We start from the raw sequence: 26,353 nt of genomic DNA, 5'->3' as shown, positions 1-26,353 counted from the left end.
CGGACCAATAATATGGACCTCTGCATGAGGCCTAAATGATTTCGAGCACTTTCATGATATACTTAAATTTGAGCTCCTGTTAGAGAATAGATAAGTACATGTAATGACAACTCTGCTCAATAACTGGCAGGTTTTCCTGGCATCAATGACAGTATTTACATCTAGAATTCAGGAAGGGAGAGTAACTGTAACTGGTAGAGACAAATTATTCAACTATCTTCCCCTTTTGGGTGGATAAACCTTATACTGTCTACACAGTTCATCTTAAATACAGAAGTCCACAAATATATATTTATTACTCTCTAAGGCTACATTCAGAAGACAGTGGCGTGTTTTGCGTGTTTTGCGGTCCGCATCTTCAGTGGTCTGCTGAAAGCTGATGGCAACCATGTAGAATACGGGTGTCAAACACAAGGCCCGCGGGCCGAATCCGGCCCGCCAGACCTTGTCATGTGGCCCGCCGCCGGCCGCCAGCCTTCACCTTTTATTATCACTTCCTGCAGGCGGCCCCTGCAGGAAGTGATAATAAAACTACAAGCGCTCGCCGAGACTGAGAGGAGGGAGGAGGCAGGCTGGGCGCTGGCAGTGTGAGTCATACGTCACGCGCCTGCGCCGCCCACTTTATGAATGAAGCAGGCGGCGTGGGCGCATGACGTATGACTCACGCTGTCAGCGCCTGTCCTCCCGGCCTGCCTCCTCCCTCCTGCCTACCGAGCGGCGAGCGCTTGTAGTTGTAAGTACCCACAGATCCCCCATAAGTGTCACCACAGATCCCCCATAAGTGTCACCACAGATCCCCCATAAGTGTCACCACAGATCCCCCATAAGTGTCACCCACAGATCCCCCATAAGTGTCACCCACAGATCCCCCATAAGTGTCACCCACAGATCCCCCATAAGTGTCACCCACAGATCCCCCATAAGTGTCACCACAGATCCCCCATAAGTGTCACCCACAGATCCCTCATAAGTGTCACCACAGATCCCCCATAAGTGTCACCACAGATCCCCCATAAGTGTCACCCACAGATCCCCCATAAGTGTCACCCACAGATCCCCCATAAGTGTCACCCACAGATCCCCCATAAGTGTCACCCACAGATCCCCCATAAGTGTCACCCACAGATCCCCCATAAGTGTCACCCACAGATCCCCCATAAGTGTCACCCACAGATCCCCCATAAGTGTCACCCACAGATCCCCCATAAGTGTCACCCACAGATCCCCCATAAGTCCGATACAACCGGCCCTTTGACGGTGACCAAACTGCTGATGCGGCCCCCCATGAATTTGAGTTTGACACCCCTGATGTAGAACATACAGAGAAAGGCTTCTTAGGCTGCCTCTCATCTCACTATCCCAGGTGCTAGCTTCCTAGATGTGACCTCTCTGCATGTGTCCCTGACTTCCAGCCAGTGCTGACCGCTGGCAGCTCTGTACATTTCTCTTTTACTTGTGCTTCTCTTTTAGGTAATGAGCAGAGGAATGTGAGAGGAAAACGGAACTGCTAGTGCTTAGCGCTAACAGTAGGTGTACTATGTTCCTGTATACTTACTGTCAGCGCTAAGCTCTGGCAGTAAGCGCTAACAGTAGGTGTACTATGTTCCTGTATACTTACTGTCAGCGCTAAGCTCTGGCAGTAAGCGCTAACAGTAGGTGTACTATGTTCCTGTATACTTACTGTCAGCGCTAAGCTCTGGCAGTAAGCGCTAACAGTAGGTGTACTATGTTCCTGTATACTTACTGTCAGCGCTAAGCTCTGGCAGTAAGCGCTAACAGTAGGTGTACTATGTTCCTGTATACTTACTGTCAGCGCTAAGCTCTGGCAGTAAGCGCTAACAGTAGGTGTACTATGTTCCTGTATACTTACTGTTAGCGCTAAGCTCTGGCAGTATGCGCTAACAGTAGGTGTACTATGTTCCTGTATACTTACTGTCAGCGCTAAGCTCTGGCAGTATGGCTCTGCTCTCTCTTTCCTGTTAGGCTAGTTTCACACTAGCGCTTAGTATCCGGCAGGCTGTTCCGGCAGAGAACAGCCTACTGGATCTCTCAGAAACATAATACACTGTCAGCACTAAATACTGGCAGTTCCAGTCTTTTTCCAGCACTCAGTAACTAACATAGAAGCACAGGAAACAGAGAAATGCATAAAGCCACCAGTGGTCGGTGCTGGCAACAAGTCACATAGGCAAGGACATATGCAGAGAAGGCACATACAGGGAGCTGGGGTAGTGAGATAAGAGGAAGGCTGAGAAGCCTGCTTCTGTATGTTCCACAGTCATCTTCAGCACTCAGTAGACACTGAAGACGGACTCTCCCTAGCCCTGTTTTCTAGTACGAATAAACACTTTTCCCTAATAAAGTACTAAGTGTAACACAGTGAATCAGTATGATGTTTTGCTCTGAGTGTTCCCTTAAAGAGATATCCCCATTTAAACATGTATGGCATATCCACAACACATAACATAAATGTCTTATAGGACTAGGTCCCACTCTCAAGAATAGGGCCCTGTCCTGTGCCATAGTGAATGGAGAGGTGGCCTCTCTGCAGGGCTCTCTCCATTCACTTTTCAAAATAGTCAAACATATTGACCATTTTTGGAAGTCCAACAGAAGTAAATGAAGAAAGTCCCTTTTGGGACCCACACCTATCAGATATTTATGACATATGCTTACCCCTTTAAGTTGCTTACACATCAAAATGTACAAATAATTAGCCTTTTATCTTGTCAGTTTCTGGTCACATATAGGTATGAAAGATTTGGATTAGGCCTACTTTATTCATTTAACAATAAGGTGTAAAGTATGTGAATTTACAGTTTAAAGTATGAAATCAGTTTTTCTCGGTTTTTAATTTTGAATATGTCTAAAGAAAAAAATATTGCTATCAATAGGTAAATTAGAGAGTTACGGCTCATAAACACAATCGTATTACGATACTATACAATCTCCTACTTCTATTTTATATAGAGGCACACAGAGGCTTTTTTCTGTAAGATTCCATATGAAAGTAGTGTTGGCATGTGTGGATGTTGGATTATCATGATGTATCATGAAGACATTCTACCCTGGCAGCATTGCTTCGAAATATGATGATAGCATATAGTAGTATCATACGATACAGTGGCACAAGATGGCTTATGGCTCTATAGTATGGATGAGCCAGGACTATATATGCTTCTATAAAGGCTCCATTCATAAGACCTTGTCATGTGCATGAGACCAAAGATTGAGATAATGAAATGACAATTCCTTCACAAAGCTTCCATATATTGATCAGCCTTAGTAGTAGCTGTAGCAACCAGAAGCATGTTATTTTAACCTAGTTATAAAGCTGCCTGCTAATATCAGTATAATTTTCATACATCATTGCATTCTCACATACTTTGAACTTTGATTCCTTTATCGATCATGCTTTATTACTCGTGACAGTTCCACCTTTGTGACAGGCAGTGAACATTAAACCTTCATAAACAATACACCTTTCTACTCACTGATAAGACGGCCTATAAGTAGACAGCTTTCACCGCTACTATTCAGCATGCTTAACGTACTCTCCCCTTTTTCTTCTATACGATAGTTAAGACAAGACATGGGCTTATCAAGTTCTTTTCACTCCAAGGTGAAACAAGCCAGGATTCTGCTCCTTGGCTTGGACGCAGCAGGGAAATCTACTATTCTGTATAAATTCAAATTTAAGGGGTCCTTTTCAACCATTCCAACAGTTGGATTTAATGTGGAGATGATGCAAACTGAGAAGCACCTGCAATTAACCATATGGGACGTTGGAGGACAGGAGAAGCTGAGATCCTTCTGGTGCTACTACTTTGAAAACACAGACGGCTTGGTCTATGTGGTGGACAGCACCAACAAAAAAACAATGGATGAATCAAAGAAACAGTTCCAGCTCATCCTCCAGAATGAGTTAATAAAAAATGTTCCAGTGGTCGTACTGGCAAACAAGCAAGACCTGCCTGGAGCTCTTAATGCAGATGAAATTACGCGAAAATTTAACATGAAGAAGTACTGCTGTGACCGAGACTGGTTTGTCCAACCATGTTGTGCCATTACCGGGCAGGGACTAACTGAAGGTTTCAACAAAGTGACTGAATTTGTGAAGAGATCTAAAGAAGAAGCTCTAATTTTCACCAAGCAGAATGTAACACTTAAAACTTCTCGGAAAGTATGAATGTTCTTCTGCAGCTCATGGACAATTACCTTAATGCACCTTAAATGTGAAGCCCGGCACAGTGGCAGATTCATTGTACTGCAATACAGCAATGGAGAAAGAGCCATAAAAAAAGTTTTATTGTCAGTATTTTCACAGCTCTTTGAATTAATATCAGACTAGGAGCAATAAGGCTTACAGTATTAGGGGCCAATATTTGGAAAATATCTGACTTTTGGGATTAGCACCTTGTCAAATAGCTGTTTACAATTACTGCTATGTATTCTGATGTACAGGAAATGAAGCTCTCTGTAGGGCATTATGATGTACCAGGCACTGCCACAGACCATCAGTATTTTAGGTGCTAGAATAAGTTGTCTTGATTTATGATATGCACTGTTTTATTTATATTTAGATTAATTTTTTTTTTAAATGATATCACCAATGTAATGACACTGTTTTCTATTAAATCCACGTTTTTTAATTTGATTTAGTATTTTTTAAGTAGTTGCTTTCTATTATTTCTAATGTACATAGATATGTATATATACAGTATATATATGCTGTACTTTATTTCCTGACAAGAGATGCACCAGATTTATCACAGCAGTACACTCTGTGTGACAGATTTGGTGCCTAATGTTTGCCTTAGCTTAGACCAATATTTTGCACTAAAATATTACCATAGTTTGGCACATTTAAAAGGGCTGTCCAATTAAGACTATTTAGGGTACTTTCACACTAGCATTTTTGTTTTCCAGTATTGAGCTCCGTCACAGGAGCTCAATACCGGAAACAAACTGATCAGTTTTATCCTAATGCATTCTGAATGGAGAGAATTCCGTTCAGTATGCATCAGGATGCATCAGTTCAGTCCCTCTTACGTTTTCTGAACGGAGAAAATACTGTATCATGCTGCAGTTTTCTCTCCGGGAAAAAATACTGATCACTTGCCGGAATGTAATATCCAGCATTCATTTACATTGAAGTGTATTAGTGCTGGATTCAGCATTAAGTGTTGCGGCAAAACGGATCCGGCAGACCTTTGAAAATGCAATAAAATTAATACCAGATCCGTTTTTCCGGATGACACCGGAGAGACAGATCCAATGTTGCAATGCAATTGTCAGACGGATCCGCATACGGATCCGTCTCACAAATGCATCCGTTTGTGTCCGGATTGCCGGACCCAGCAGGCAGTTCCGGCGACGGAACTGTTTGCTGGAATCCTCTGCCGCAAGTGTGAAAGTACGCTTATCCCCTATCTCTGTGTTTGATCCGTTGGCTCACACTGATCATAGCAACGGGGCCCTATGCCCCCCCCCCTTGAATAGAGTTAGGTCATGTTAATGTGCTTTCACTCCATTCAGCTTTATGGGGTTGCCAGGATGCAAAGGACATTCATGTACGTCAGCCACTCTATTCAAATGGAGAGCACTGGCCCCTGTTCTCATGATCAGTGGGGTCCCACAGTCAGTTTCTCCACCCTGTGGATAGGGGATTAGTTTACTTAATGGGACAACCTTTTAAAAGGTTTGTCTGGCCTTGGAGGCGACAAACCCTTTGGTTCGTACCTATGTCCCTGAAGCCCCTGAGCACAAAAAAAGAAGGCTCATCTGTCCACAGCCCCGACGCTTCTTCGTTCCTGGCCACTGCTGGTCCACGCAGGACCAGGAGTTAGCTGGCCTCAGCAGTCACCCGAGTCTTGAACTGCCATCAATGCTGCAACACATGTGGATTCTGATGCAGATTTTGTGTGAAAAAGCAGCAACAAAAACCCATGAGAAAAATCTGTATAAACTACACCTCCCAGAATATGTAGCCATTGTATAGTATAGACAAATAATGTTTTTGAGGGTCAGCTCACCAGCAGGCCCTCAACCATAATGTTTTACAGGGTCAGCTCACCAGCAGGCCCTAACCTACAATCTTTTAGAGGGTCAGCTCACCAGCAGGCCCTTACCTACAATATTTTAGAGGGTCAGCTCACCTGCAGGCCATCGCATAAAATGTTTTTGAGGGTCAGCTCAACAGCAGGCCCTCAACCATAATGTTTTACAGGGTCAGCTCACCAGCAGGCCCTCGCCCCTAATGTTTTAGAGAATCAGCGCTGCAGCAGACCCTCACCCCTAATGTTTTAAATGGTCAGCTTAGCAGCAGGCCCTCGCCCGTAATGTTTTAGAGGGTCACCAGCAGGCCCTTGCTCTTAATGTTTTTGTGGGTCACCAGCAAGCCATCAATCATAATTTTTCAAGGGTGTATGATGTGTAATAAGGTGTGTATTGGAGTGCCGATTCCTTAAAATTTTTGGAAGCCCTTTCACTTAGTGCATAGGTTTTATGAGTGTAGGAGTCCCACTACCTGAACAATTGTACCACAATGTGAATGAGGCCCTCCATTATGTGATATACAGGTTGTATCGGAATGCCTCTTCATTGTAATTTTTGGCAGCACTTGCAGTTTATACACAAGTTAAATATACAGGAAAGAATGTTTCCTAACAAGTTTTCCTCTAAAATCAATTTTATCTTCGGTTTTGTGCATATTATTGTCAGTCTTTAAAAGAGGCGTACTAATCGGACAACATCATTCCCAGTAGCGACCTGGGAGTACAAGATGCATCCAGACATCCTCGGTGGTGTTTCCATCAATTTCTGACCTTTTCCTATGAACCAGACACCCTCCCCTCTTCAGAGCAGGGGGTGCCTGGTTTAATGCTCGGGTGCTTGGTAGAGCACCCGAGCATCCCAAGGTGTTCAACCCGAGCACCCAAACACTTTGGTGCTCGATCAATACTAAAGAGGACCTTTCATGTTTTTTTTTTTAAGTTTAATAAATACCTTTCCTTTCTGGGTATCCCCCGCTGATGCTGCCAACCTGCCTGTTTTTTTTAAATATCGCTCATACGCCCTGCTGTGCACCCCTGCATTTTTTCAGCTCATTATGTTAATCCTGAGTATCGGTACAGGGAGGAGGAGATGGCAGGATTTCTCAATGGGCGTCTCCTTGTCCCTGGCTGTGTCGCGATCTAATCACAACAGATAGCGTAACAGCCAGGGACAAGGTGAGCTTTTTTTTCTCCTTGGCTGTGATGCTCTAGCAATAGGCCAGGATACGTGTTGGTAATGTTCTGTATTTGTTTGTGACGTCAATTGCAGCGTGCGCAGGGAACTATCCCAGGGCCCTTCAAAGGTGTTATTACGCACGTCCCAGATTAGGAATGCCTGAGTGGTGTAATGGCCTATAATGTCTCTGTATAGTGGAGATACATGTGTCACGGTGTCTCCTACCTGGGTATGGCTGGACTCCTGTTTCCTGGCTCACTTGCAATAAATTTGAGTGTAGTGATAGTAGGAGTAATAGAGCAGAAATGATATCCAGACCTTTAGATGAAGTTCAAACGTTTCTTTACTGAAGATAAGTTGTATCCGAGCAGTATACAGCTTTGGTCTCTAGTCCCAGCAGGGTTTAGCAATCATTGGCAGGAAATGAATGCTTCTGCTTTAAACTTGGAGCTTGCAGGATAAGTTGTCTGCTTGGTAGCTCTGTAATTGTGACAGGAATTATTCTTCTGCACTTTTCTATAACTTCTGCTTTATGGGGACACACTAGCTGAGGAGGAATGGCTTCTCCTAGGTCTCTGGACTTATCTCTCAGATGGTTTCTCAGGGGATGCTTTCTTCCTGGAACTCTGGAGGTTGTCTGTGGTTTCTGCTTCTCTTCATCTAGCTGAGACTGAAGGTGCTCAAACTGGGTATATGATCAAGTCTCAGCTGAGACAAGATCCTTGCTGTCTTTCCTATGCAGAGATTCTCCTGAATGCTATCAAACAGCCTTCCATTAGCAGGGGGGAGGCTACACTGACTCTAACTTACTTCTCCACCAAGACTGCAGGTTGTGGGAATAGCCCACTTCTCTCACAGAGGGGGAGCTAAGCTGGAATAATCAATTTCAGCTCAGATATAATAAACTGGGACTAGTACCTTGCCAATGGAGTTGCTGCCACCTGCTGGTGAACCTGGAAAATGACAGGAACAATAGTATGTAACATGGTTTTAGATGCACATTTGTAAAGACATAATACAAATTACATCAGATGACAATATACAGGCTCTTAGAAGATAGTAGCGGGGTAGAGGAATGTAGTAACACAACTCTGTGGTGTTACACTCTCCACTATGATTAGACCGCAGCACAGCCAGGGAGAAGGAGACGCCCAATGATAAACACTGACATCTCCTCCTTCCTGTACCGTTGCTCAGGAATATTATACTAAGCGGGGGGAAAACTGCAGGGGGGAAAACTGCAGGGGGCACAGCGGGGCGCAGGAGCGATATTTTAAAAAAAAAAAGGTAGGGTGGTAGCATCAGCGGAGGGTACCCCGCAAGGAAAGGTATTTAATTAAACTAAAAAAAAAAACATGAAAAGGTCCTCTTTAAGGTACTTGCATTAAAAAATAAATAAAATACTCACCTCTCTTCCACTCTCCGATGCCGTTTGTGGCCTAAGTTCAAGCATCCTGGCGCAGTCGGTCATGAACACATCACTGTTCCCTCCTGCGCCTCATCATCAAGCCACAGTGATGTCATTGCGATATACTGCACCTCTCTACTGCCTCATAGGCTTCAGGCCTAGTGGCCTTAAGTTTATCAGGCAGAACAGAGGGGAAATGCCTGCTGACTGGCACCCCTGACAAAAAATTGGCGCCTGGTGCAACTACACCCCCGGCACCCACACGCCACGCCACTGGTCCTCTCCTGTGTTTTCTCTTTGTGCTCTCCTGTGTTATCTCTCTGTGCTCCTCCGTGTTATCTCGCCTTCCTCCTCCATGTCATCTCTCTCTGCTTCTCAGTGTTATCTCTCTGTGCTGACCTGTGTTATCACTCTGTGCTCCTCCATGTTATCTATCTGTGCTCATCTGTGTTTTCTCTCTGTGCTCCTCCGTGTTATCACTCTGTGCTCCTATCTGTTATCTATCTGTGCTCATCCGTGCTTTCTCTCTGTGCTCCTCCGTGTTATCTCTCTCTGCTCCCCTGTGATATCTCTCTGTGCTCCTCCGTGTTATCTCTCTGTGCTCATCTGTGTTTTCTCTCTCTGCTCCTGTGTTATCTCTCTGTGATCCTCCGTGTTATCTCTCTCTGCTCCCCTGTGATATCTCTCTGTGCTCCTCCGTGTTATCTCTCTGTGCTCCTCCGTGTTATCTCTCTCTGCTCCTCCGTGTTATCTCTCTGTGCTCCTCAGTGTTATTTCTTAGTGCTCCTCTGTGTTATCTCTCTGTGCTCCTCTGTGTTATCACTCTCTGCTTCTCCGTGTTATCTCTCTCTGCTCCTCCGTGTTATCTCTCTGTGCTCATCTGTGTTTTCTCTCTCTGCTCCTGTGTTATCTCTCTGTGCTCCTCTGTGTTATCTCTCTGTGCTCCTCTGTGTTAGCTCTCTGTGCTCCTCCATGTTAGCTCTCTGTGCTCCTCCGTGTTATCTCTCTGTGCTCCTCCGTGTTATCTCTCTGCTCCTCTGTGTTATCTCTCTGTGATCCTCTGTGTTATCTCTCTGTGCTCCTCTGTGTTATCTCTCTGTGCTCCTCCGTGTTATCACTCTCTGCTTCTCCGTGTTATCTCTCTCTGCTCCTCCGTGTTATCTCTCTCTGCTCCTCCGTGTTATCTCTCTGTGCTCATCTGTGTTTTCTCTCTCTGCTCCTGTGTTATCTCTCTGTGCTCCTCTGTTATCTCTCTGTGCTCCTCTGTGTTAGCTCTCTGTGCTCCTCCGTGTTATCTCTCTGCTCCTCTGTGTTATCTCTCTGTGATCCTCTGTGTTATCTCTCTGTGCTCCTCTGTGTTATCTCTCTGTGCTCCTCCGTGTTATCTCTCTGTGCTCCTCCGTGTTATCTCTCTGTGCTCCTCCGTGTTATCACTCTCTGCTTCTCCGTGTTATCTCTCTCTGCTCCTCCGTGTTATCTCTCTCTGCTCATCTGTGTTTTCTCTCTCTGCTCCTGTGTTATCTCTCTGTGCTCCTCTGTGTTATCTCTCTGTGCTCCTCTGTGTTAGCTCTCTGTGCTCCTCCGTGTTAGCTCTCTGTGCTCCTCCGTGTTATCTCTCTGTGCTCCTCCGTGTTATCTCTCTGCTCCTCTGTGTTATCTCTCTGTGATCCTCTGTGTTATCTCTCTGTGCTCCTCTGTGTTATCTCTCTGTGCTCCTCCGTGTTATCACTCTCTGCTTCTCCGTGTTATCTCTCTCTGCTCCTCCGTGTTATCTCTCTCTGCTCCTCCGTGTTATCTCTCTGTGCTCATCTGTGTTTTCTCTCTCTGCTCCTGTGTTATCTCTCTGTGCTCCTCTGTGTTATCTCTCTGTGCTCCTCTGTGTTAGCTCTCTGTGCTCCTCCGTGTTATCTCTCTGCTCCTCCGTGTTATCTCTCTGTGATCCTCTGTGTTATCTCTCTGTGCTCCTCTGTGTTATCTCTCTGTGCTCCTCTGTGTTATCTCTCTGTGCTCCTCCGTGTTATCTCTCTGTGCTCCTCCGTGTTATCACTCTCTGCTTCTCCGTGTTATCTCTCTCTGCTCCTCCGTGTTATCTCTCTCTGCTCATCTGTGTTTTCTCTCTCTGCTCCTGTGTTATCTCTCTGTGCTCCTCTGTGTTATCTCTCTGTGCTCCTCTGTGTTATCTCTCTGTGATCCTCTGTGTTATCTCTCTGTGCTCCTCCGTGTTATCACTCTCTGCTTCTCCGTGTTATCTCTCTCTGCTCCTCCGTGTTATCTCTCTGTGCTCATCTGTGTTTTCTCTCTCTGCTCCTGTGTTATCTCTCTGTGATCCTCTGTGTTATCTCTCTGTGCTCCTCTGTGTTATCTCTCTGTGCTCCTCTGTGTTATCTCTCTCTGCTCCTCTGTGTTATCTCTCTCTGCTCCTCTGTGTTATCTCTCTCTGCTCCTCTGTGTTATCTCTCTCTGCTCCTCTGTGTTATCTCTCTCTGCTCCTCCGTGTTATCTCTCTCTGCTCCTCCGTGTTATCTCTCTCTGCTCCTCCGTGTTATCTCTCTCTGCTCCTCCGTGTTATCTCTCTGTGCTCCTCCGTGTTATCTCTCTGTGCTCCTCCGTGTTATCTCTCTGTGCTCCTCCGTGTTATCTCTCTCTGCTTCTCCGTGTTATCTCTCTCTGCTCCTCCGTGTTATCTCTCTCTGCTCATCTGTGTTTTCTCTCTCTGCTCCTGTGTTATCTCTCTGTGCTCCTCCGTGTTATCTCTCTGTGCTCCTCCGTGTTATCTCTCTGTGCTCCTCCGTGATATCTCTCTGTGCTCCCCCGTGATATCTCTCTGTGCTCCCCCGTGATATCTCTCTGTGCTCCCCCGTGATATCTCTCTGTGCTCCCCCGTGATATCTCTCTGTGCTCCTCAGTGTAATCACTCTGTACTCCTCCGTGTTATCTATCTGTGCACCCCTTTATTATCTCTCTGTGCTATATCTCTCTGCTCCCCCATGATATCTCTGTGCTCCTCTGTGTTATATCGTGCAGGTTTTTTTTGTTTATAAAAAAAAACACTGCTGGGTGGTGGCTTCCGCCTAGCAGTGTTCCCGATGACATAATCGACTCTGATGGGCGGGCATTAGTGCTGCCCTAGTCATTTTACAGTCTAGGGCAGTGCTAAAGCCCACCCATTAGTGCCTGGCTCACTGCTAGGCAAAAGCCTCCACCAAGATTACCCTATTGAGAGCCGGATATCCATAAAATGCTTTTAGCCTGCGCGATTCGGCGCAGGGCAAGGGAGAGCATTGAAGCATGAAATGCTCCAATGCTAACATCAGGGGGCTGCCTCAGTGAAATTGTGGGTATGTACGGGTTCAGCTCTGAACCCGGACAACCTCTTTAAATATCTGCTCATTCTGAGCTTTGAAGTCAGGGAGACAGACCTATCAGTGACGGACAGCTATCTCTGTATACACAGTCATAGAGGGAAGGCTGTCAGTCACTGATAGGACCGTGCAGGAATATAAATGGATAAAATACATGTTTTACTGAATCTTTTCATATAAAACTGTATATGTCTGCACAGCTCCTCCTGCTCTATAACAGGCTGGCTGCAGATTGTACTGCATTTTATGATGACAGGTTTAAAGGTAAAGGGGTTATCCCATGACTGATGTAAAAAAGTAAAATCGGACATCATACAGTACATGGCAATCTCTTTCAAACAAAGCTAGAACCAACCCTGTACCTCACATGGATCCACAGATCTCCCCATTCATTGCTCTGCTAAATTTACATCAAGCTAGCAGCTCAGGGGGAGTGTCCTTTCTGCTGCAGCTAATGGGGCGTGTCCATTCTGCTGCAGCTCTCTGCTATCACAGCGTAAGACGCAGTAGAAGGAAGAAACTGAGCATGTGAGGCCTTCTCAGTGAGCCAAAGAAATAAGAAATTAACACACAGCAGGTGGCGCTATACAGATACTTTTTAATAACTCAACAACATTTTAATTACATACAATTACATAAGTATTCGGGTGCTAGTTTGAAAACTGTAGAAAATGTTTTCGTTGGACAACCCCTTTAATGTACATTCAGACTTGTGCCTCTGTAAACCAGCAGACCTCACAGAGGTGACTGAGCTCAGACTGCTCCCCTTATATGTTCAAGCTACATCTCTGATAAAGCTTTTAGAATCATGGTCTATCCTCCCCCTGGGTGGGGGGTCTCTTGTGTGAGCGCTGCAACCCTCGTACAATGTTCCTTCTCAGCAGGGGCGTCGCTAGATTAAAACATTCGGGGCATGAGCCCCTGATGTTTTGTCCAGGGCCCCGAATGTTACGGCTGGTAGCTATACAACTGCCTCGCCAACCTAAGGACAGCAATAAAGTTGAATTACTGTGGCCGTTTGCTTGTAGAACGGCACGGGCGGTCGCCAAGCAACTGCCTGTGCCGGGTCTCAGGTGGCGTGATGATGTCATCGCACACGCCTACGCCAAGACACAGACGGTGTGGTGACTTCAACATGCCCGTCTGAATCCAGAAGCCTGCAACTTGGACCTCTGGCGGTGGGAAGTCAGGTATTTTTGTTATACCTTGTCCACAGTGGGAACTTTCTGAATGCTATCGGCACTAAATGTTGTCATTATACTTGCTGGAGCTACTGGGAGATTGGTTATAACTACAAGGGCCTTGGCAAGTACTGGGGACACTGAAGAGGTCATTTTACATGGGGGCACTCTGTGGGGGCCATTAGAACTGTTGGGGGGCACTATAAGTATTGCTGGAACTACAGGGGGCATACCTTCTTGGGCACTATAGGAGGGTATTATAACTATAGGGGGAAGAAAGGGAGAGACTTATTACTACTGGGGCACTACAGGAGGATATTATACCTATATGGGGCACCACAGGAGAGCCTTATTACTACCGGGGCACTGGGGGGGGGGGGAGGGTATTATACCTATTGGGGGCACCACAGGAGGGACTTATTACTACTAGGGGACTACAGGAGGGCATTATACCTTCTGGGGCACTACAGTAAATACTTATTACTACTGGGGCACTACAGGAGAATATTATACCTATTTGGGGCACCACAGGAGGGCCTTATTACTACCGGGACACTACAGGAAAGTATTATACCTATTGGGGGCACCACAGTAGGGCCTTATTACTACTGGTGCACTACAGAAGGATATTATACCCATTAGGGGCACCCCAGGAGGGCATTATTACTACTGGTGCACTACAGAGGGATATTATTGGGGGCACCATAGGAGGGCATTATTAGTACTGGGACATTGCAGGAGGGCATTATTCCTATAGAGGCACTACAGGAGGGTATTATACATATTGGTGGCACCACAGGATGGCATTAAACTACTGGGGCACTACATGGGAGCACTATAGGGGGCACTAGACACTATAGGGGGCATTAGACAGTAACCACTGGGGGTCTTATAGGGGACATTATATGTTCTAAGAAGAAAATCCCTTTATTGTCTCTCAGTGGGGAAATTTTGGCATAACAGCAGTAGTCACATTCGTAACAGAAGCAAAAATAAGAGTAATTAGAAATTAAAGAGTAAAATACAAGAAAAACATAACACAGAATTGACTTTAAAAATTCACTACTGGGTTTCTGGGAACAGTGGTGGTTATAAATCCTAACCGCTGCTGGGAGGAAGGAGCTACGATAACGTTCCTTCATGCACCTAGGATGCAACAGTCTGTCACTTAAGGAGCTCTCCAGCTCCACAACATCTTCGTGCATGGGGTGGGAGACATTGTCTAACAGTGATGTTCATTTTGCTAGAGTTCTTCTGTCACCTACCCTCTTGCACTGGATCAAGGGGGCAACCTAGAACAGAGCTGGCCTTCTCAATGAGCTTATCTAATCTCTGTCTCTTAGGCACAGATAGGCTGCTCCCCCAATAAACCACACCATAGAATATGGCTTATGCCACCACTGAGTCAAAGAAGGTCTTTAGGAGCGTCCCCTGCACTCCAAAGGACATCAGTCTCCTCAACAGATAGAGTCTGCTCTGACCCTTTTTGAAAAGAGCATTAGTGTTATGGCTCCAGTCCAGTTTGTTGTTCAGGTAAACACCCAGGTACTTATAAGAGTCCACCACCTCAATGTCCGTTCCCTGTATGTTCACCGGAACCAAAACAGAGAGCCTGTGTCTGTGGAAATCCACCACCAGCTCCTTGGTTTTGCCCGCGTTGATCTGGAGCTGGTTCCTCTGACACCAGTCCACAAAATCCTGTGTCCCCTGTCTGTACTCTTGAGTCGTCCTCACCTGTGATAAAGCCAACTATGGCAGAGTCATCAGAGAACTTCTGTAGGTGGCAGCCTAGAGAGTTGATGGAAAATTCTGCAGTGTAGAGGGTGAAGAGGAACAGTGCCAGCACCGTTCCCTGTGGTGCCCCCGTACTGCAGATCAGCTTGTCAGAGACACAACTCTGAGATTTAACAAACTGTAGGCGTTCTATGAGGTAGTGAAGAATCCAATGTGACATGTGGTGGTCCACTCCTGCCATCTCCAGCTTGTCCCTCAGAAGTCCAGGTTGGATGGTGTTAAAAGCACTACAGAAATCAAAAACATGATCCTCACAGTGCTTCCAGGCTTTTTCAGGTGAGTTAGAGCTCGGTGTAGGAGGTAGATGATGGCATCATGACAGGCTGGTAGGCAAACTGCAGTGGATCCAATGAAGACCTCACCAGGGGGCGAAGATGGTTGAAAACCAGCCTCTCGAGGGTCTTCATCAAGTGTGAGATCAGTGCTACCAGCCTGTAGCTGCTGAGGTCTTTCGGGTGTGAGGTCTTTGGTACTGGTACCACACAGGAGGTCTTGTGAACCATGATACCACACAGTTGGTCTGAGCAGCACTTCAGGAGCCTGGAGCTGATGCCGTCTGGTCCTGCAGCTTTATGAACCTTGATTTTCTGTAGTTCCAACTTCCTTCCTCACCTGGAGTGTGGTGAAGGACAAGGTAGGCATGTGGGGAGGGGGGTGAACGATAGAGCCCTCTGGTGTAAAGGGGGAGAGTGGTGGTAGGTTGCTAAGAGGTAAACAGGCAGTGATAGGGGAAGAAGATGGGGGGGGGGTGTTCGGAGCAGCATGGGGGATTGGGTCAGGGGAGGGGTGGGTATCTGGTCAAACTTATTGAAGAACTTGTTAACCTCATTAACCCACCCCAAATCAGCTGCAGTCTGGATTTGACCCGGTTTGTGAAGTGAGATGGTTTTCAGGCTTTTCCAGACCCCGTGTGTTATTCTGCTGCAGCTGGTCCTCCATCTTCTTCCTGTAGATGGTTTTCCCCTGATCTGATCTTCCTTCTCAGCTCCTTCTGCACATTTTTTTAATGGATATCCAAGCATCTCCTTGTTTCCAAATTTAAAGGCTATTTTCTTTTCCTTGAGGAGAGCCTTTATTTCTGGGTTAATCCAAGGCTTATTATTAGAAAAACACTGTACCTTCATGACTGGCACAGTGTTGTCCACACAGAAGTTGATGTAGTCTGTCGATGTCCTCCCCAAGAGGAGCGCAGAGCTCACCCCCCACAGTGCAGCTGAAACAGTCCCTCAGAGCGTCTTCAGTCTCCTCAGACCATCCTCTCACTGTGCGCCTCACAGCTGGTCCTCTGCATACAAGGGTCTGTACACAGGCTGGAGATAAACCAGATTGTTGTCTGAGCCCCCAGGAGAGGGAGAGGTGAGGAGCTGTATGCCTATTTAATATTAGCATACAATATGTCCAGTGTTCTATTGTCTATGGGGTGGCAGTTAACATACTGGGTGAAGGTGGGAAGAGTTGAAGACAGGGACACGTGCTTAAAGTCTCCAGAGATCAAAAAGAGAGCCTGGGGGTGTTTTGTCTGGAGTCCGCTAGTCACAATGTGAAACATTTCACAGGCAGCTGAAGTATTGGCAGAGGGGGGCATGTAGACTGCTAACACAATAACCTGTGTACACTCACATGGTAGATAGTGAGGTCTCATGCTAACAGCTCAATGTCTTCACAGCAAAGCGTCTCTTTGATAGTTAGATGCCCAGTTACTCCATCTATCATTCACAAAGACAGCCAGACCTCCTCCTCTCTTTGCTTCTGTCAGCCCGGAGCACATGAAACCCTTCCATGTATACATGCGTGTCCGACGTTAATCATGTCAGCCATGTCTCAGTCAGAATGAGTAAACTACTCTCTCTATAGACGCAGACATGAATAGACGTGCAATCTGATGTACAGGCAGCCATTGTACCATATGCTTCAGTGTTAATGTAATGTTATAGTACATGCTACCCAATCTTAATACTGATACATGTTATTTGTATTCTTGTCGTTTTACCGCACACTTGTACAATCTCTCACTCACGAAGAATTGCGCAGAGATGCCCTCCTGTGGTGCCCCCAACATTATAACTACTGGGGACACTATAATGGTGGATAAGTACTACAAGGGGGCCTTATTAATATTATAGAGAGACTTATTACTGCTGGGTGGCTATTATTATTGGGCACAATGTGGAGGGCACTATCACTAAAAGGGGCACTCTTGGGGAGTAGTATCATTACTGGGGGCATTGTAGGGGTCAGTATTACTAAGAACTGCACTCTGGAAGGGAATTACTGCTATAAGTAGGACTTGTATATGACTATAGGTGGACTAATCTGTATGGCAGTATAATTTCTGTGGTATAGTATTTAGGGGCATTGGGGAGCACAGTATTCTGGGCAGCACCAGGATAATACTGTTGGGGCACCAGGGTGGGGAGGATGATGATATTAGAAAAGTGAGGAACCTAAGATGACTGGTAAACTCTGCAGAGACAAGATGCGGTTGAAAGAAGTTGTCTGAAGATGGGGAAAGAAACCGTCTACATCGGAGGAGACATCACCTGGGAGGCACTGGGTGTGAGGTATATAGCGCTGTATGCTAGTGTCCATGCACCAAGTAACATATGTGGTTAGTCCTAGGGCGAGCTTGTGTGTGTCTTTAGGGCAGATACTTTAAGAATGGCACATATGTATTGGGGCTTGGGCCCCTGTATAGTGACCGGTCTGAGCGCTGCAGTTTGAGGTCTGACCCGTTTTTGGGCAGGGCCCTCTGATGCACAGCACCTGTACATATGTAACTGGACGGGGCAGACCGCTCTAACACTGCAGTTCGCATACATTCTCACACCCGCAGCCAAATTACCAATCCCGTCGATCAGCCCCGCCCCCAGCTGCGCCTGCGTAGTACACCTCCGGAAGTGATGCGCACACGCCGAGCCTTTCCTGTCCCTCCCCTATCCCCACCGACCGGACCTCATATAGCGCTCTACCTGGTCGGCGGACTAAGCAGCAGCCGGAAGGCTTGCGCAATATTGGCCCCACCCAGGGTCAGCGAGCCACCAATCAGCGCCGGGGATTCCTGTGTGTGGGCTGAGTCATTTTCACCAGTTCGAGGCTTTCTTGTTACCGGCATTCCGCCCAGACTAGCGGCTGGACAGCGGGGTTGCTGCGGCGCTTACCGGAGAGACGTTGCTACAGCGGTCCTGGTCCGGGCTCCGTGAGGCGTACGAGGCTAGCACGCGCTCCCTCCCCCGGAGCTATCTCGTTCTCTGACACAGACGGGCGACTGAGAGAGGCCCCGGCGCTCCCATCATGGCGGACAACGACAAGCTGGATAACCAGCGGCTGAAGAATTTCAAGAACAAAGGCCGCGACTTAGAGGTAGTTCCCCGCGCCTGCGCCGCCTGCTGCCGGCTCCGCGCCGAGGCCGAGCGCTTTCGGTCCCAGCTGTGACGTCGCAGCCGCCGGGGCCAGACGGAGGAATGTGGGGCCAGGCCTGGAGGGAGAAAGGGGCGCGGCGGCGTGATGGGAACCGGCTCCCGTCCGAGCTTCAGGAGGGCGGCTCCCGCTCTTCCCTCGGCGCAGTGCGGGAGTGGCCCCTGGTGACCCGCCGCCCTGCTTCGGGCCCGGGAGACGCCTGCCTGTTTCTGGGCCTAGTCGCCCAGTGCTCATAGTATAGGTGTGCCCGCGGATCCCGGCCTGCCCTATTCCCATCCGCCTGTAGGGGGCGTCCTTCTGTGGTCAGAACATTGTGTGCGGTTACAGTAGTGTTCCCAGTGGGTCCCCTGCCCCCATCACTTAATGATCTCACTCCTTCCTATACATACGTGTGATCTTATCAGTGGTAGGTGTTGTGTGTAGATCCATATGTGGCAGGCTGGTGACGTCCTTGGTGTCACCGCACCCCCAGTGCTTGTTCCCTCCAGATAATGGCTTGCTGTGCTCACTGATAAGCAGGGTCTTCCACAGGCCGCGATCACAGCCTAGAACGCGCGTCGCTGGCCGGTGAGATAACATGCCAGGAATGAAGCTCAGCGTTTGTCTCCAACCTAGCCCCCTTGTAGTGGTAGACTATAACTCCCAGCATGCCATGGCAGCTGCTGAGAGTTGCAGTTTTACAGCAGCTGGCTAACCGCAGGACGCTGCTCTTATTCTGCCCGGCGGTCTTCATCGCCCTGCAGTTTGGGACTTTAAGCATATTACAACCAGTGGGTCAGCCATGTTGGTCCAGTGGGTACACGTCCTGCAGGCCCCACTGCTGGGTAAATAGGGGGCGTGCTTGTGAGCGGTAGTTGTTAAAGAGATAACAAGTTATTCCAAAATGTGCAAAAATAAGCTATAGGGGGGTTTACCCAGCAGTGTATGATGTAGTGGGTTTAGTAACCTTTATTTCCAGGCCTCATCAATTCCTAGGGAGTCGGACCCCCACTGAGCACATACTGATGACCTATTCTGCACTGGAGGGGGGGGGGGGGGAGCTCCTCCCCTGAGTAGACCTCACTCTGTTTGCTGCCATTCACAGGCTGCAGTGGTGACCATTTGGCATGTCTCAAGGGGAGCAGGTCACTGCTGCAGCCAGCGGTGGCCTCAAACAGGACATTTACATCCAGGAAGCAGGTAAGTATGCCTCCTCCAATAGGCGCACAACCCCTTTAAACACAGGTAAACCATCTTGAATACTGAAAGACATCCACAGAAGCTATCCCTATTTTAAGGATCAGTTTTTCAGGATTGATAATCAGATATGGTGTGCATGAGGTGTAAAGGGGTATGCCATGATTGATGTAAAAAGAGCCAGGCCTGTATCACACATGGATCCAGAGATTTCCCCATTTATTTACTCTGCTGGGCATGTCCTTTCTGCTGCTGGTCTATTCCTATAACACATGGCTTGTGACAGTGGAAGTTTTATACTGCGCACGTTCGACCAGCCCAGTGAGACGGACAAAAATTAGGAAAAGAGCCAGCAGGTGGCGTTGTACAGGTAGATTGAGTAGCTTACTGGCTGTACTAAGGGCTCCTTCACGCTTGCGGCAGGACGCATCCGGCAGGCTGGTCTCCGTCGGATCAGTCCTTCCGCTGTTTTGCCGGACCGCTGCTCCGTCCCAATTGACTATAATGGGGACGGGGGCTGAGCTCCGGCACAGCACGGCGAAAGCCGCCGGACTAAAGTCCTGCATGTCCGACTTTTTAGTCCGGCGGCTTTTGCCGTGCTGCGCCGGAGCTCAGCCCCCGTCCCCATTATAGTCGATGGGGAAGGAGCGGCGGCTCGGCAAAACAGCGGAAGGACGGATCCGACAGGGAGACCAGCCTGCCGGATCCGTCCTGCCGCAAGTGTGAAGGAGCCCTACGTTTTTAGTTATGTGCAGTTACAGAATTAAGATTCAGGTGCTGGTTTAAAAAATGTAGAATGTTTTGTGACGACCCTTTTTAAAGGAGAAAGTTGACATCATTTGCACCAAATACATGAAATTGTGCACCTGTCTTCATATGCCTGCAACGAGCGAGTGTATGTTTTCACCATTTTAAGACTTTCTTCATAAATACATTTGGTTAGCATCCCTTTGCAGTCCACACCCAGACGACCTGAAAAGTTTTAAATTTGGTACATCTATGGCTTTGTGTGGCAAGGCTTATGCCCCAAACTATTGTAAACTGCTTGGTAGACATGGGCCATTGTGTCACCCTGGAGCCATCTTGGTCAGCTCAGAGGATACGAGGAAAGTGTAGCCAGCCTTACAGCTGAGAGAAGCAGTGGGGTTGTGCAGCCTCCCAGGAAGTGGCCGGAGGGGCAGAGGCACCGAGCAGCTGGGGCTCCACTAGTTCTAACTTCTGACTCTTATAGCAGTGACTGCGAGCCGCACTACTACTGTACTCACGGAGACCGCATAGAGCGCAGCTCCCATTCACTGCTAGGGGAATTACAGAACCGGTGGAGCACCAGGCGCTCTGCCTCTTCCGTGACTGCCCCTGGTTGTCGTTTACTGGGGTTATTCCTGTCTCTGCCATGAAAGATTGGGGTGGGAAAAAGCCTTTAATGCAGGCAGGTGTCTCCATTCACTGATGGTAAGCACAGCTTTTGTAAACAGTAAAATTAGACAAAGTGTAATAGAAAGTTTCTGGACTTTTTATTAACATGATTTATCTAAAATCCAGAACCCCTTTGAATACATATCGAGGTACAGCCCTGAGGCCTTATTGCCACGGTCAGTGATTGTCAGCCAGAAGCGGTGCGAGTCTTTCCATTCTGCTATATTTCTGTGCCGGCTTCGCTCTGAAGTGTGAACTAGCCCTCAGGCTGTTCTGCTCCGAGATCTCGTGACACATTTGTAAACATGTGCAATATTTAAAATAAGATTTGTAGTGTCCAGTGCCCAGATGGCACCAGTATAGGGTTTTAAGGCCTCATACTGCAACCCTCTACGCCCAATTCGCTTTTTTTGCAGGCAGTATCTGTATTTGGTCCATCAATACAGTCCACAAGGTGTGGAGACTTTATTATATAAAATGTCCACTAAGTTCTCATGTTTGTGGGTTGACTGTTCGGCATCCTTCCTGTAGACCCTTCGTGCATATGCACCAACTACTGTAGATGTGGCTGGTATGTAGGAGCACAGATAGAAGCAGCAGCTGGCGTTGTCTGATGGCTTAGGCTACTTTCACACTGGTGTTTTGGCCTACCGTCTGTGAGATCCGTTCAGAGCTCTCACGAGCGGTCTAAAACAGATCACATTCTGACCTGTCAATACTGGGGACGGATCCGTTTTCTCTGACACAACTGAAAATGGATCCGTCCCCCATTGACTTTCAATGGTGTTCATGACTGATGCATTCAGTTGTATTATTGTAAAGGAAGAGTTTTTGCAGATCCATGACGGATTCTGCAAAAAATGCTAGTGTGAAAGCGGCCTTAGATACGAATCAGCAAATTTTGGTGGGACCAGCTGCCAACCATCTGGTATATATGGTGCCCTGACTTCTCCACCAGTGCCTGTCTGTAGAGATAAGTATGGGGCTAGTTGTCGGAAGCCTATGGCAGTGGCTTTCTCTATCTACTGAGGCTGGTTTTGGGGCAGATATACCTGTGGGCTGGCACTGTTCATATCAGTCTTTTTCATACAGAATGAACATGCTCACTTTACTTGCAGGTGATTCCATGGCACAGGCATTTTTTATTTTTTTTCCTGTATTCCTACATTAGGTGTATAATCCTGTTGTTTAACAGTGGATGGCTAAGCTGACATTTCTGGCCTGTCAATCCAGAACAGGAAGTAGAGAGCACTACAGACTGGAGGCATGGGTATCGCTGGATTTTAACCTATATATCTTTAACCATTTAACAGTTTTTTGCCCAAGCTCTGCTCGGGCTTTTAACCCCTTAAGGACCCGCGCTGTAAATGTTTGGCGGGGTGAGCGGACGGCTGCAGGGCCTGTGCCCGCCTGATCAGTGGCAGGGGTCTGGCAGACACTGAAGCCGGACCCCTGCTTTGTGCGCAGGCATCCGTGAAAACACATATGCCAGCGCATTAACCGTTGCACTGCTGACCACGGCATGTGCAGGATCCAGCTGGGTCCAGGGTGGCCATCGGGTCCCTGCGTTGTTGTGATGGGTACCCAATGGCGGGGAAGACAGCCCGATGCCTGCCTTAGGCATCGTGGCTGCCTTCTGTGAGATCCAGCCCCCTGGATCTCACAGGCAGGACGCTGTAAGTGTAATACCCTTACAACCAATGCATTACAATACAGAAGTACTGTATTGTAATGCATTGTAAAGGGGATCAGACTCCCAAAAGTTGAAGTCCCAGAGTGGGACAAAAAATAAAGTAAAAAAGTAACAACCATATATATATTTTTTTTAAGGGGTTGTGTGGGTTCAGAGCTGAACCCGGACATACCTCCACTTTAACCCAGATAGCCCCCCCTGACTTGAGTATCGGAGATGTTCATGCTCCGATGCTCTCCTTTGCCTTGCGCTAAATCACGCAGGGCAACGTCATTTTCAAGAGTTCCTGTGACAAACCGGGCTCTCCATGGGGCTGGCACTGATAGGCGGGATTCGGGCTAGGGCAGCACTAAAGCCTGCCCATCAGAGCTGTCACCAAACACAATGCTGGGTGGAAGGTTCTGCCTAGCAGTGTGTTGTAAACAAAATAGCCCTTGCCTTGCGCAATCTAGCGCAGGCCAAGGGGTGCATGAGAGGCTCTGATGCCAAAATCAGAGGGGCTGCCTGGGTCAAAATGGAGATATGTCCGGGTTCAGCTCTGAACACGGACACCCCCTTTTAAGTTTCAAGTTTTAAAAAAAGCGTCCTTTTCCCAAAATAAAGAAAAATATATAAAAAAAGTAGACATATTAGTTATCACCATGTCTGTATCGACCGGCTCTAAAAATATCACCTGATCTAACCCCTCAGGTGAACACGTCCAAAAAATTAAAACATTGCTAAAAGTGCAACACCAAGCGATCAAAATGATCCCCTACCTAAGATAATCGCCCAAAAAATAAACATGAGGTTTTTTTTGTTTCTCCATATTCTGAGAGCCATAATTTTTTTTTTTTTGGGCTATTATCTTAGGGGATAATTTTTTGCATGATCAGGTGAGATGACTGTTAGATTTGTACTATTCTATTTCTTTTGACGGTATTCACCTGAGGGGTTAGGTCATGTGGAATTTTTATACAGCAGGTTCCTACGGACGTGGCAATACCCAATATGTAAACTTTTTTTATCGCCACGTCCGTAGGAACCTGCTCTGTAAAAATTCCACATGACTTAACCCCTCAGGTGAACACCGTAAAAAAGATAAAATAGTGTCAAAAAAGCCTTTTTTTTTTTTTGTCAACTTAGATCACAATGTGTAATACCAAGTGATCAGTCATATGCACCCTAAAATAGTACCAATCAAACGTTGTCTCCTACCGAAAAAATGAGCCCCTACATAAGTCGCCCAATTTTTTTTCTTCAAAAATGCTTTATGTAAAACAACCAAAAAAGTTGTCATATTTGGTATTGTCATGTCTGTAACAACCTGCTCTATAAAATTAGCACATGATCTAACCTGTCAGATGAACGTTGTAAATAACACAAAATAAACAGTGCCAAAACGTGTAATATAGAGCAACCAAAAATCACATGTACCCTAAATAGTACCAACAAAAGTGCCACCTTATCCCGTAGTTTCCAAAATGGGGTCTTTTTTTTTTAATTTTAGTTCTACTCTAGGGGTGCATCAGGGGGTCTTCAAATGTGACAAGGCAACTTAAAATTATCCCAGTGATATCTGCCCCCCAAAAACCATATGGCAATCCTTTCCTTCTGCGCCCTGCCGTGTGCCCGTGCAGCAGTTTACAACCACATATGGGGTGTTTCTGTAATCTACAGAATCAGGGCAATAAATTGAGTTTTGTTTGGCTGTTAAACCCTTGCCTTTTTACTGGAAAAATTGATTAAAATCGAAAATCTGCCAAAAAGTGAAATTCTGAAATTTCATCTCCATTTTCTTTTCATTCTTGTGGAAAACCTAAAGGGTTGAGTTTGTAAAACCAGTTTTGAATACCTTGATGAGGGGGTGTAGGTTTTAGAAACCACCCATAAATAGCCCTATTTTATTATGTAAGCCTCACAAAGTGACTTCAGACCTGAACTGGTCCTTAAAAAGTGGGTTTTGGAAATTTTCTGAAATTTTAAGATTTGCTTCTAAGTCTAACGTCCCCCAAAAATAGTGGCATTCACAAAATGATCGAAACATGACGTAGACATATGGGAAATATAAAGTAATAACTATTTTAGGAGGTATCACTATCTGTTTTAAAAGCAGAGACAATGTAATTTTTTCCAAATTTTGGGTAAATTATTTTTATAAATTGAAATATTTTGACTCATTTACCACTGTCATGAAGTACAATGTGTCTCAGAATGGCTTGGATAAGTAAAAGGGTTTTAACATTATCACCACATAAGGACCAGGCCACTTTAAGGTGAAAAATGGCAGGGTCCTTAAGGGGTTAAAAAAGGACTTTAAGGAAACTTCTCACCAAAAACAGAATCGCAGCATTGTCTCCTCTACGTCGGGAGATACAGCTGTTAGAAGTCTGGTATCTGTGTGTAAGCTGTATCTCCCAATGTAATGGAAATAATGCTGTTTTAAAACATAGGTTGGCAGCTTTTAACAAAGACCAGGTCCATATCTCAAATTATACCCAGCCCAAGATATGAAGAGTTAAAGCTGTCTGGTGGAGAAGGGGGGCAGTGGGGGAGCTCACAGCTTGCAGGAGGAAAGAAAAATCAAAATTTTGCATCATAATGGAAATGACCCCTAGAATAGTTATACCACACAACGTATACAGTAAAATAAACCCCACAGAATTGTTAAAATTGCAGTTTGTCCCTTAAAAATAAAATAGTTTAGTTTTGACTTTTGGAACACAGGGTGGAGAAATGTTAATGCTAAAATTAGTTGTCACTAAGGGGTTAAAATGCTCTTTAGTCGCCTGAGTTGTGTGCTGTATTTACTTCAGACATAAATTCAAACTGCAATAATAAAAAAATCAAAACCGTATAATGCCTGGGCCCCTCTCACAGGTTGCCCTACTCCATGGCACCCGCGGCGCTTTTGATGCCCGCATGGCCTCCGCTTCATCTCTCCATAGTGCAGATCAAAACATCGGGCGGGGGGTGTCAGCCAATGGCAGGCCACGACTGGGACGAGTTCCTAGCGTCAACCGCGATGTTAAGGAAGGCTCGTCACTGTCGCTGACTATTGGGCCTAGGCGTTAAAGGAATTATCCAAACCCTATAATGCCTCCTCTAAGAGGTTAAACCCCAATTTACTGTTGATTTGCCCTGCTTGTGCATGTTGGCGTCCCTAAAGCCACTGATGTGACATGGCAGGAAATGTGCTGTGCTGCAGTCTGAGGAACCTCATCGTTCACATCCTTCGGCCTGCCCTGGTGAAATCTTGCACGGTGAGGGAAGGACGCTAGCAGGCTGCCAGCTTCCTCACCGCGCCTGCGCAGAATACTGAGCGCTGCAAGATTTCCACAGGGCAGGCAGAAGGATGTGAATGATGCTTGGCCCTGTCAATCGGCACTTGGAAGGCGTGACTTGAGCTGGGAGACGGGAGCCTCTAGGTGCAGGAGCAACGCCCTTGCTCCTAGAGGCACATTTACATATAATAAAAGTAAGAAACCCTTTAAATGTGGCATGGTCCTGAAACAAAGATCACACAATTTAGATTTCCTTTATCCATAAGAATTATTTTAGAAGCTCGCGTTTTGTACCATTGGCTGGCGCTGCTGCAGTGGGTGTGAGCCTGGTGTAATGAGAACATGCATGGACCTCTTATGAAGGGTTATCATGCATCTGATTCTGGTTACTGTAAATAGATGAGGTATCC

General features: G+C 46.7%; 2 protein-coding genes across 2 annotated transcripts in view; both read left to right on the top strand.

Annotated features, from left to right (window-relative positions):
* The first annotated feature begins 3,592 nt into the window (after positions 1-3,592).
* Positions 3,593-4,189, top strand: ARL14 (ADP ribosylation factor like GTPase 14). Its single transcript, XM_044292266.1, has one exon. It carries the CDS (start codon positions 3,593-3,595, stop codon positions 4,187-4,189), a length of 597 nt encoding a protein of 198 aa, XP_044148201.1.
* Positions 4,190-17,991: 13,802 nt separating this feature from the next.
* Positions 17,992-26,353, top strand: part of KPNA4 (karyopherin subunit alpha 4) — a 39,278-nt gene continuing 30,916 nt past the window's right edge. The window contains exon 1 of the mRNA XM_044288823.1: positions 17,992-18,338. Within this exon, the coding sequence (XP_044144758.1) occupies positions 18,270-18,338 (69 nt within the window). The 5' untranslated portion in view covers positions 17,992-18,269. The remainder of the gene's footprint in view (positions 18,339-26,353) is intronic.

The sequence above is a fragment of the Bufo gargarizans genome, chromosome 4, assembly GCF_014858855.1.
Source record: "Bufo gargarizans isolate SCDJY-AF-19 chromosome 4, ASM1485885v1, whole genome shotgun sequence".
Classification (NCBI taxonomy): Eukaryota; Metazoa; Chordata; class Amphibia; order Anura; family Bufonidae; genus Bufo; species Bufo gargarizans.
This window is presented reverse-complemented; position numbering and strand designations above follow the sequence as displayed.

Excerpts from the sequence above, each read along its gene's own strand:
- ARL14 (XM_044292266.1), top strand. The coding sequence starts at position 3,593 with ATGGGCTTATCAAGTTCTTTTCACTCCAAGGTGAAACAAGCCAGGATT.